Source organism: Cajanus cajan, chromosome 9, assembly GCF_000230855.2.
Source record: "Cajanus cajan strain Asha chromosome 9, NIPB_CcT2T_4, whole genome shotgun sequence".
Taxonomy (NCBI): Eukaryota; Viridiplantae; Streptophyta; class Magnoliopsida; order Fabales; family Fabaceae; genus Cajanus; species Cajanus cajan.
The window spans coordinates 51991357-52001856 of NC_138525.1; the positions used below are offsets into that span (position 1 = coordinate 51991357).

General features: G+C 36.0%; 2 protein-coding genes across 2 annotated transcripts; one reads left to right on the forward strand and one right to left on the reverse strand.

The window, feature by feature from the left end:
- The first annotated feature begins 3027 nt into the window (after window positions 1-3027).
- Window positions 3028-6534, forward strand: LOC109817428 (EamA-like transporter family protein). The gene is made up of 5 exons (XM_020382665.3): window positions 3028-3405; window positions 3773-4022; window positions 4101-4308; window positions 5418-5649; window positions 6173-6534. The coding sequence occupies exons 1-5, from the start codon at window positions 3295-3297 to the stop codon at window positions 6398-6400; spliced, it is 1029 nt and encodes a 342-aa protein (XP_020238254.1). The 5' UTR covers window positions 3028-3294; the 3' UTR covers window positions 6401-6534.
- Window positions 6535-7664: 1130 nt separating this feature from the next.
- Window positions 7665-9693, reverse strand: LOC109817415 (Adenine nucleotide alpha hydrolases-like superfamily protein). Its single transcript, XM_020382652.3, has 3 exons — window positions 9152-9693; window positions 8550-8671; window positions 7665-8022 (listed from the first exon to the last, which is right to left on the reverse strand). The coding sequence occupies exons 1-3, from the start codon at window positions 9536-9538 to the stop codon at window positions 7863-7865; spliced, it is 669 nt and encodes a 222-aa protein (XP_020238241.1). The 5' UTR covers window positions 9539-9693; the 3' UTR covers window positions 7665-7862.
- Between the last annotated feature and the right edge of the window lie 807 nt (window positions 9694-10500).

Consider the following 10500-nt stretch of genomic DNA (forward strand, 5'->3'; position numbering starts at 1 on the left):
TATTTTTTTATAATACTCAAATTCTAAATCTTATTTAAAAGGATAGTCCATAATAATATGAAAGTCAATGATATGTGTAACATTGTTAAAAAAAAAAAAAAAACAAAAGAAGAGGCTGATTCAGTAGCCCAGAACGGGCCGTTCCCAAATTGGAACGGGCCGTTCCCAAATTGGAACGGGCCGTTCCAAGCTACTGAATTGAACTACATATTGTAGTTGAGAACGGGCCGTTCTGGGAAGGAGAACGGACCGTTCTGGAGGGAGAACGGGCCGTTCTGGAGGGAGAACGGGACGTTCTGGAGGGAGAACGGGCCGTTCCGGAGGGAGAACGGGCCGTTCCGGATGAGTTCTGGAACGGGCCGTTCCGGATGAGTTCTGGAACGGGCCGTTCTGATTTCAGAACCGGCCGTTCTGGGCGTTAATTTTGTGCGTGATTTGGGAGTTCGGAACGGGCCGTTCCGAATTCGGTACGGGCCGTTCTGGGCCAATCCGAAAGTCTATAAATAGGGGGTTGGGGGCCTTCAGGAGTTTTGGAGTTTTTAGAGAGAAGTTTTAGAGAGAAGGTCTCTGGGTCAGTGAGCTCCTTTCTCTCCCAAATTTCTCTGTTTGACTCCTTTTCTCCTCTAGATCACTAACTCCTTCTGACTTTTCTTGAAATTCAGATTAGAAAGCTTGTTTTGGGAGGACTGAAGTTCCGAGTTGAGCCTCGAGGGGAAATTATACTTTTGTTCAGTCTTTGGCTATCTGAGCCAATCTTCAGGTAAGGGAAGCTAGAATGTTTGTTATTTAAGTTGCATGTGAGTTTAGAAACTCAATTGATGCATGAAAGTTGAGGATCCATGGCTGGATCGGAGAATTCGCTAATTGTTCAAAGTCTTGGAAAAATGGGGGTTCTAGTGAATTTGATGCATCAGATGGGTGCATGTTGATTCTAGGTTTATTTAAGTTGTATGGAGTCTATGCATTGTATTTTGTGTTTGCATGTGGCTGGATTTGTTGGTGTGGATGAGAGTTTGTGAACTCTGTTATTGGAATTTAGGCCGGGCGCAGGTTGAATGCGCTAGGCGTGGATGAGTCTTGGGACTCTCAGGCTGGGATTAGGCTGGGCGAGCTCAGGCTACGACGAGCGTGAATAAGTTTATGAATGAATTGATGCTTATGCATGTTTAAAGTTAAAGTTTTAGATCATGTATGTATGATATATGATGTATGGTGAGGTGTGATTCATATGTATGCTTTGTGATGATACGTATGAATGTTTGAATATGATATGACATGCGTATATGTTCATATGAGTATGATTGTTGATCATAATGGTGGGCAGACCATTATGATGTATGATGCATTATTGCATGTGATGTCTTATGACATGTGTATGATTGTTGATCATGATGGTGGGCAGACCATTATGATGTATGATGCATTATTGCATGTGATGTCTTATGACATGTGTATGATTGTTGATCATGATGGTGGGCAGACCATTATGATGTATGATGCATGATTGCATGTGATGCCTATGGCATGAGTCTAGCCTAGGACTTGAGGAGAGGAAAAATATTTTCGAACTGGAAGAGCTCACATAGAGTCTCTTAAGAGTGGTGCTTGGATAGACCACTGATATATGAGAGTGGTGCTCTGGGAGGCCACTGGATTTGGGAGAGTGGTGCTCAGATAGGCCACTGGGTTGGGTGAGTCTCCTCTAAGTCCTTAGCTAGTGTTGGAGCGGGGTATGAGGTCGAGGGTTATTCCCTTAACCAAGTACTCGGGAAGGTGCGTGGATCCTTGCGGATAGTCGGTGGGCGAACTCCACAATTGACTTGGTTAATGCATGCCAAGGTCGTGGTAAGCCCGTACCCAGCTGTGCTATACCTGACGGTGGATCTGGACTTCCAATTGTGTAAGTGACATCATCCGAGTAAACCCGAGGGAGGATTATATATCCTGTTTAGCTGTGACCGAGCGGGCGCATTGGGCGTGAAAACGGTTGGGGTGGTTTCGGTAGGATGGAATGTCACTTATACAGCTCTATTGTTGTGGAGATCTCCTAGGTGTATGCGTGACGACGCATTAGATGATTGATATGCATTGATATCTGTCATGAGATGCATTTATTGTATGATTATTAATATGATGAAGTGTGGTGTTTGACTTCATGATTGGTGGATTGTATTTTATGCATGAGTAGTATTGGATAGACTGTATGGTGTGACTCTATGAATACGATTGTGTAATATAGATTATTATGATTCATTTGTGAATTCTAGCTTACCCTTCTGTTTCCATGTGGTGGAACTGCGATGATCATACTTGGTATGGGAGCAGATCAGGGCTAGCTTGGAGTCGAGGTGACCGCTGCGAGACGGGGAGTTTGATCCTCGTGTTAGGGTTACCATTTTGGGTAGCGATTTTTGTCTGTTTGACCGGCACTAGGAAATATTATTTTTGGGATGACTGTACATATATGGCATTTTATTTTGTATTTAAAGAATTTGGTTATTTTTATTCTTATCTATACCTGTATGTATGAGTTATCCAATTTAATATTTTCCTTAGTTTACTAGTAGTAGTGCGATTCCACTAAGTGTAGAGACCATGGCGGGTCTTACAATATGGATACAATCAACATTTATAGTTAATCAATGATGTATTAAACACAAGTAATCTAATATCTATGTTTTGACAGAGAACTTTGCAATTTATGATTATTTTATTGACTCAAGTAAAATTATGCGGTATAATATGACAAAACAAAAAATTCAACGCTTGTTAGGAATGAAAAATAATTTTAAATTCTCCATGAATATTATCTACTGTTCTTCCCATTTACTTTATACGATAAATATTAAATATTTTGAATGTAAAAAAAAATATATGTTGAGATGTTATACTCCCTTCTTTATATATAAAAAATAAATATAGATGTAATATTTAAAAATATAAAATAGAGATATGAAGATTAATAAGAAAAATTGAGATTATTTTATATGCAAAGATATTGACCAAACCCGAAAAAATGTCCCCAAGGTCTCGAAGTGATAGGGACTAGAGAGTGCGTGTTGGAGAATGAATGGAATTGGGATTAAACATTTGAAGCATAATTTCCACGGCGTAATAACTAGTAAATAGCATAGATATGAGGTAGGCAAAGAGAAAGAAACGTTTACGATTATTAAAACAGAGTTATCATAGTGGAAGAAAGAAGAGCTACACCATCTTCTTCTTCTTCTTCTTCTTTTCCTTCACCAACTTGTGGGGCTCCGAAACCACCCGGGTCGGGTTGTGTGATCCGTGATGGAAGAAGGCTTTGTTTGCCAGTGGAGCGTCTTTAGATCTCTCTTGGCAATCCTTCAGTGGTGGGCTTTCAATGTCACTGTCATTATCATCAACAAGTGGATCTTCCAGGTTTCTTTCTTTCTTTTCTCTATCCAATAATTCTAATATGTCTATCTATGACTATGGATTTCATCTTCTTAAAATTACCAACGTTGGTGTCAGTGTCATTAATTTGGCTCAAATTAAATTATATTGTGCCTTAAAAGCTTCTATGGAGGTTTATATAATGACATTGACGTGTGGAATCAAGGATTGGACCTTGTATGATGATGATCCTCGGATTGCTTAGATTAGATTAGATCTTTTATGTTATTTATTTGTTTTTTTTTTCCATTTTTGAGGAAAAAGGTATAATTTCAGAATTTGTAAGGATTGTAACAAATTCTTCAAATTGAAGTTTTTTTTTTTTTTTTTTTTTTTTGTTTCTCTTTTGCAGAAATTGGATTTCAAGTTCCCACTGTCGGTATCCTGTATCCACTTTATATGCTCAACCATTGGAGGATATGTGGTGATTAAGGTGCTGAAGCTTAAACCGCTGATATCTGTTGACCCTGAAGATCGCTGGAGAAGAATATTTCCTATGTCATTTGTGTTCTGTATTAACATTGTGCTGGGGAATGTGAGCCTACGATACATTCCGGTTTCTTTTATGCAGACAATCAAATCATTCACCCCTGCAACAACCGGTAAAGATTCAATGGTTGGTTTGGCTTTATGTTGTGATTTGAAGGACGTTTTCATCTGATCTTGGTGAACTTGTGCAGTTGTTTTGCAATGGCTAGTGTGGAGGAAATATTTTGACTGGCGTATTTGGGCTTCTCTTATACCCATTGTTGGAGGGATTCTTCTCACATCTGTTACAGAACTTAGCTTTAATGCATTTGGGTTTTGTGCTGCTTTATTTGGCTGTTTGGCTACATCTACGAAGACCATCCTTGCAGAGTCTCTGTTGCATGGGTACAAGTTTGACAGGTGCAAACTTTTTATGCCTTGCCTTTTTTCTTTTTTAAATTATTTTGGGGCCCGGGGGTGGTGGGTTGAAGAACTACAGCTTGTACATGTTCTGTATTGGAGCTAAGACAACTTTTAGGTGCTGTTAAATTTGACTGTGACACCTGCTACCAGCATACATAAAGCATGAAACCTGATGCATGTTAGCCAATATTTCTGGATTTTATAAAAAAAAAATGTTAGCCAGTTTTTGTATAAATTTTTCTATCCAAACAGTCCAAAACCTTAAAACCTATTCCAATTCCCAACCAATGAAATTTTGATTACTTGATGTAATGGATTACAAAATATGGATGATTCATTATCTATCCAATAACAAATGGTTATTCAATCCAACCAATTCATTATTTTAATCAGATGGATTGGTTGGATTTTTATGCATGGATGGATCGGATGGTTAGTGGTTAAATGGATTATAATATCTCCTACATTCATAATAAGAAATGATATTTGTTCCGTTCGAAATTGTCCCACACGAACCCGAGGTTAACTACATAGATAACTTTGACTCAGAAGTGGTATTTGTATACAATTATCTGTATGTGGTTAATAGTATCACGAGGTTATCGAAATATTTAATGATGGTTAAATTTATCTCACAAGTCACAAGTGATTGTATCCTTAATGGACTAATATTTTGAACATTCTCTTAATTCCTTGATTAAAAAAAAAAGAGAGATATATGCTACACGTGGGTCTTGCTTTGGCCCCTTTTTGTGTCAATTAGCCTCCAAAGGTTTCAGTCCAATGACTGGAGGAATATGAAAATCTTCCCCATTAGTTACTAGTTAGACTGTCTCTATTGTAACATCTATGGAAACATTTCTGATAAAAATCCCCTTAGGTGCCAAGTTTTCAACATTTCTTTTTCTTGCATCTTATTTTATCTATTAATTTTAAAAGAAAAGGGAAAGTGTTGCTACTAGGTTAGTGGTGATCTTTCCATTCCCTTATTACCCGATTTTGTTATTATGCTATACTCTCTATTTTGTGCTTGTGTACATTCTCTGAATTGCTGTGTCACCATATTTCTGCAGTATATAGCTAATTATTCTTTTTGGTCCTTGTAGCATAAACACAGTTTATTACATGGCCCCTTTTGCAACCATGATCTTGGCAATACCTGCTTTGCTACTTGAAGGCAATGGAGTTCTTGAGTGGCTAAGTACTCATCCATATCCTTGGTCGGCCCTGATCATTATTTTCAGCTCTGGTGTTTTGGCTTTCTGCCTTAACTTCTCCATTTTTTATGTGATTCATTCGACCACTGCTGTAACGTTTAATGTTGCAGGAAACCTTAAGGTGAGATCTATCAAGCAGATTCAAATCCTTCAAGCTACTTTAGTGTTTGGTCTTAAAATTTGGGTTCATTATTTTGTTTTCAGTTGTTTCGTTCATGTATTGCTCTTGAGAAACTCTTCATATTTTCCTATTTAATACCCGGAGTTGTAGCCATATTATTGTTGTTCCTTGAAAATGTACTTTTTCTACTTCTTTCTTCCTTATCCCTTACTCAGTTTCATATAATCTGTTGAATTCTACACTTCAACATTGCATGTAAATCACCAATCACTCTTATTGGATCCAAAAAGGGGGAGGGTAGGGGAGGGATTCCTCTCCAAACCCCTAATATTGGAGCGGTGGAAAAAATGGAAGGAGAGGACTTTTGGCATTTTCCTTCCCTTTCCTTTTCCTCCGCTCTATTTTCCTCCAACTAAACAACATCATATAAATATTAACACCAATAATTTGTGTGTTTGAATGGTGAAAACCATTATGTGATGTCTTAATTTACCAATTGACAGTAATCATGCTTTTTGTGCAGGTTGCTGTTGCCGTTCTTGTTTCTTGGCTAATTTTTAGGAACCCAATATCATATTTAAATGCTGTTGGATGTGCCGTGACTCTTGTTGGATGTACATTCTATGGTTATGTGAGGCATTTGCTCTCCCAACAGCCACCAGTTCCAGGAACTCCTCGGACACCAAGAACTCCTAGGAGTAAGATTGAGTTGCTTCCTCTTGTAAATGACAAATTAGATGATAAGGTCTAATAATTGGTTTAGGCTACGAATGAGATTTCTGCCGTTTGGAAGGGCAGTGATAGATTAAGGTTATAAAAGTAAAAGTGACTTTGATTATTTGTTCCCTTAGATTCCAGAGTTTTAATGCATAGTTATTTTTTGAATCCCTTTTGTGTTGCCCCTTTTTTGATCTTCTTAATGACTTGATTTCTGTGTAATTTTTATGCCACCATTTTTCTATTTTGTCTCCTGATATGATATGACTGCAGCACACATATGATGAAAGTTAATTGTGGGTTAAGAAAACAAACACAATTTTGTTTTTGTTAAAATGAAATCATTCTGTTAAAACATTACCGTTAATTAATATTTGTTACTTCAAGTAATTAAGATCATTTAATACAAAATATTTAGTATTCCTGAATTAAGATCCTATATAGATAACAACCCTTAATCAAAAGTTTAAGACAGTGGTTAACATAATTGTAATTATTTTTGTAAGTTCACATTAATTTAATGAAAGTTGATAAGAAAGTGAGGGTGGGGGAGAATTGAATGGACAAAACTAACAATGTTCCTGTTTGATTTTGATTTAAAGTTAAGGTAAGGTTACTTTGTTGCTAGTATTCAACGCTAATAATGTGTGTTACTGTTTGAAGTATGTGATTCACAAAAGAAACAAAAATATATAAAATAAAGGCATTTAATGCCATTGAGTTATTTTGTATAAGGGGAATAATGAAGATTAAATATCAATATCTCTTGTTAATCCCAGTATCTTATATGAGAATGTTTGAATATAAACTTAAAAACACTATTGAAAAATACTCTACCAAAAAATGTTCTTTATTTTTAATAAAATTCTTAAATACTCTTAACTTGCATATAAGTCTAATAACTTAATCAGAGCAACTTCATTGACTATGTTTTGAGCATCATATTTACTTGGGAAGTTATATCATGAAATACTTGGAGGCTACCCATGATGAAATGAAATATATGATCTAAATCTAATCTAGGTTGGCTACACAGTTGTTACTAGTAGGTTACTGTTATTTATTTCTATACGCTTCGTGTTACGCTTACCAAAAAGAGTACTGGAATTTAATGTTCATGTAAATGATTTCTTCTACCACCTGCCTAGTGGTCCTTCATCTATAGGTGGTGGTGATGGTGGTCCGTGATAGATATGATTTCACTTAGATGTAATTTCTTCAACCATTCTCTGTATCGTTCATTTAAATTTCAAACGGTGAAGAATTACCTACACTAAAAAAAAAAACGAGGAAAAAAGTTATTGGTCACAATCATGTTTAATTAATCATATAATCAGATAGTATAGTATTAAATTGATGCCACCGGGTCATCTCATTACAATGAGAATGAAGTTAGAACTAGAACCGAAGGTACAAATTATTGTGTTAATTTTCCCATTTGTCCCTTTTTGTGGGATCCTAACTATAGCTAGCAACTTAAGTCAAGAACTCAAGATCTAAGCCAGTAGCCAGAAGTTCTTCTGCCACCTTGTGCTGATAAGGTAGCCATTGTTGCCTTGACTTCTCTTCCTCACTCCTATTGTCAAGCATTCTGCGTTGTTGATGCAGTGCTCAGCAAACTCCTCTGAGCTGCTGTTACTGTTGCTTCCACACAGGCTGTAAAAATTAATGAATTAAACGTCAAATGCTTAAGAGTTAAGTAATTTTTTTTTAAAAATCTATATATACTCTAATAAGAGATTACTTTATCACATCCTAATAATAAAATACCAAATAGATCATAAAGCAATCAAAATCTTAATTATTGATTTCTCGATTATCTGTTATCACCATACATCGGGCCATTTGTCTAAACTTAAGAGAAAGGACGTTTAAGAGACAAAAATAAGAAAATAAAATAAAATAAATTTTTCTTTTAAATTAAAATCAATTTATAGATATAAATTAATTTATAGAAGTCTAATTCATCTGTAGACTAATTTTAACTCGAGAATAAATTTATTTTAATTTATATTATATTTTTCTCTCTTAAAAGTTAGAAGTGTTTCAAAAAAGTTTATCTTAATATATTAAGAAAAAAGGGGGCGTTTCAAAGTTTGAGAATTGAGATTTGAGATTGAAGGTTGGAAAATTGCATTGAAGGATGGAAAATTGCATTGAAGGATAGATGATATGAATCCTACCAGCTAAGAAGAGGAGAGGGCTTCTTTTGGCCCAATACCAAGACAGAAACCTCCAGCTTCTTCACTTGGCTCATCACTGTGGCAAGTTTTGGTCCTTGAATTACAAGTGCTTCCACTTCCACCTATGTCAGACCAAGATAGTGTCAGTAAATTTCAATTTTATTTTCCTGAGGGGGGAATGTGCAATGAAAAGCTGAAGAGCATCTGAGCATTCTCATGATTTCTTTCTGGAAAGTGAAAATAAAAGACTGGAATAGCACAGGAATCTCAGACCCTTTGCCCTCTAAAGAATAGAAAAAGTTCAAAAACATCATGGGTGGAAAAAAATATACACAAGTTTTATAAACAATGTAAAAGAAAAAAAAAAAAAAAAAGAAGGAACTTCATGGCTGCCTCTTCTTGAACAGCACTGAAGAATGAAGATTCAAGACCAACTTGAATAAAAAATTCAAGATCTACCAAACATCACTGAATGCAAGGAAAGGAGAATGGAGAGAAAGGACATATCCTATGTTCTCCCTTCTCAACCTTAAGAAAGGAAATTCAAGACTCAAAATCAAGAGTAACATGTTAATTAGTATGACTATGATTCAGGAATTTACCTCTGGCTTGCAATCTTTGCAAAGAGAACCAAGATAATTGACAAGATAGTTAGAACAAGAAGATTCAGAACCCCTATGAGGTGGGACAACATGAAGCAAAGTGAGCAAATCACCCTTATTAGCTACATGGGTGAGTGCCCACTTCATTGCATGCTTGGAATGTGAAGTGTGATCCACCACCACCATCACTCTCTTCTTCCCCATCATTCCATTGTCCTCACTCCCATACATGGCAAAACCTTCCATTTGGCTCAGACTTGCCTCACACCCCTCAAAGCCCCCTCCCCCAACACTGCTACACTTGTCCTTCCCACTCCACCTATTTGATGTTGATTTCCAAGCCTCCTTCACACTCAACTGCTTCAACAATGACCCTGAACTTTGCATTGTGCCTTTGACACCCCCCCTTCTGCCTGATATATCCAAAAGTTACGACTTCACTATTTTTTTTTTTCTTGCTGAGAAGTGATGGAACTAGAGCGGAGAGGTTAGGGTGATAGAGTGTAGCAGAGGTTTAGTTTGGTAGGTTATTATAGCATAGAAGAGACACATAAAAAAGCTCGGGTATATCAACAACACCTTTACAAAAAAATTTTAAAAAAAATACACCAAATTTGTATCTTTTAATTAAATTATCTAGAGTTTGATTTCTCACTGTAAATACAAAATAAATTATGTTGACGAACGAAAATTTATTTATTGTGCACTTATAATTTTTAACAGAAATTAATTATTGTTTCTTATATTTATACCTCTGATTAAATGATTATAAATATTTTATATTAATACTATTAATTTAAAAAAAGAAAAAGAAAAAAAAGCTTGGAGTCGTAAACTTTTGTGCAGAGTGAAGTGTCACGGGAATCACTGGCGAGTTGTGTCTTTACTCTACCATGATGTTGTAGTTTCCTTTGATGATGAAAGAAAGGATTTCTGAAACATCATTTTACATGTATTGTGATTCAGATTCTTTTGTACTTTAGTAACATTAGTTTAACATCTTTTGTCATGAAAAACTGACTCATATATAATAAGCATTTCTCTACATCAATTAACATAAAACTAATTACCCACAAACGATGGGTTACCTCATGCCACATGAGGCACATGATGAAAAGTGGTCAGTCTTTAAAGAAATAAAACTATAAAATTGTCATTAGATATGGATCGGTATATTGTGAGATTCCCAGAGAATATGGTTGCGAGCCATTCATTATGGGCAAACAAATGGGTCTAAGAACAACTTTTGCATTCCATGCATACTCATCTTGCATTGTCACATCAATGGATGATGAAGTTTGCTGCGTGAGTATTTATTGATAGTATTCAATTGTGTACTCCTTGGCCTT

What these genes read in the sequence shown, in the direction of transcription:
- LOC109817415 (XM_020382652.3), bottom strand. Translation starts at nt 9,538, where the DNA reads ATGCAAAGTTCAGGGTCATTGTTGAAGCAGTTGAGTGTGAAGGAGGCT. An exon ending in GCAAAGATTGCAAGCCAGAG is followed by an intron (nt 8,672 to 9,151) that starts GTAAATTCCTGA and finishes GGTCTGACATAG; the next exon opens with GTGGAAGTGGAAGCACTTGT. An exon ending in CCCTCTCCTCTTCTTAGCTG is followed by an intron (nt 8,023 to 8,549) that starts GTAGGATTCATA and finishes TAATTTTTACAG; the next exon opens with CCTGTGTGGAAGCAACAGTA.
- LOC109817428 (XM_020382665.3), top strand. Translation starts at nt 3,295, where the DNA reads ATGGAAGAAGGCTTTGTTTGCCAGTGGAGCGTCTTTAGATCTCTCTTG. An exon ending in ATTCACCCCTGCAACAACCG is followed by an intron (nt 4,023 to 4,100) that starts GTAAAGATTCAA and finishes GAACTTGTGCAG; the next exon opens with TTGTTTTGCAATGGCTAGTG. An exon ending in ATGTTGCAGGAAACCTTAAG is followed by an intron (nt 5,650 to 6,172) that starts GTGAGATCTATC and finishes CTTTTTGTGCAG; the next exon opens with GTTGCTGTTGCCGTTCTTGT.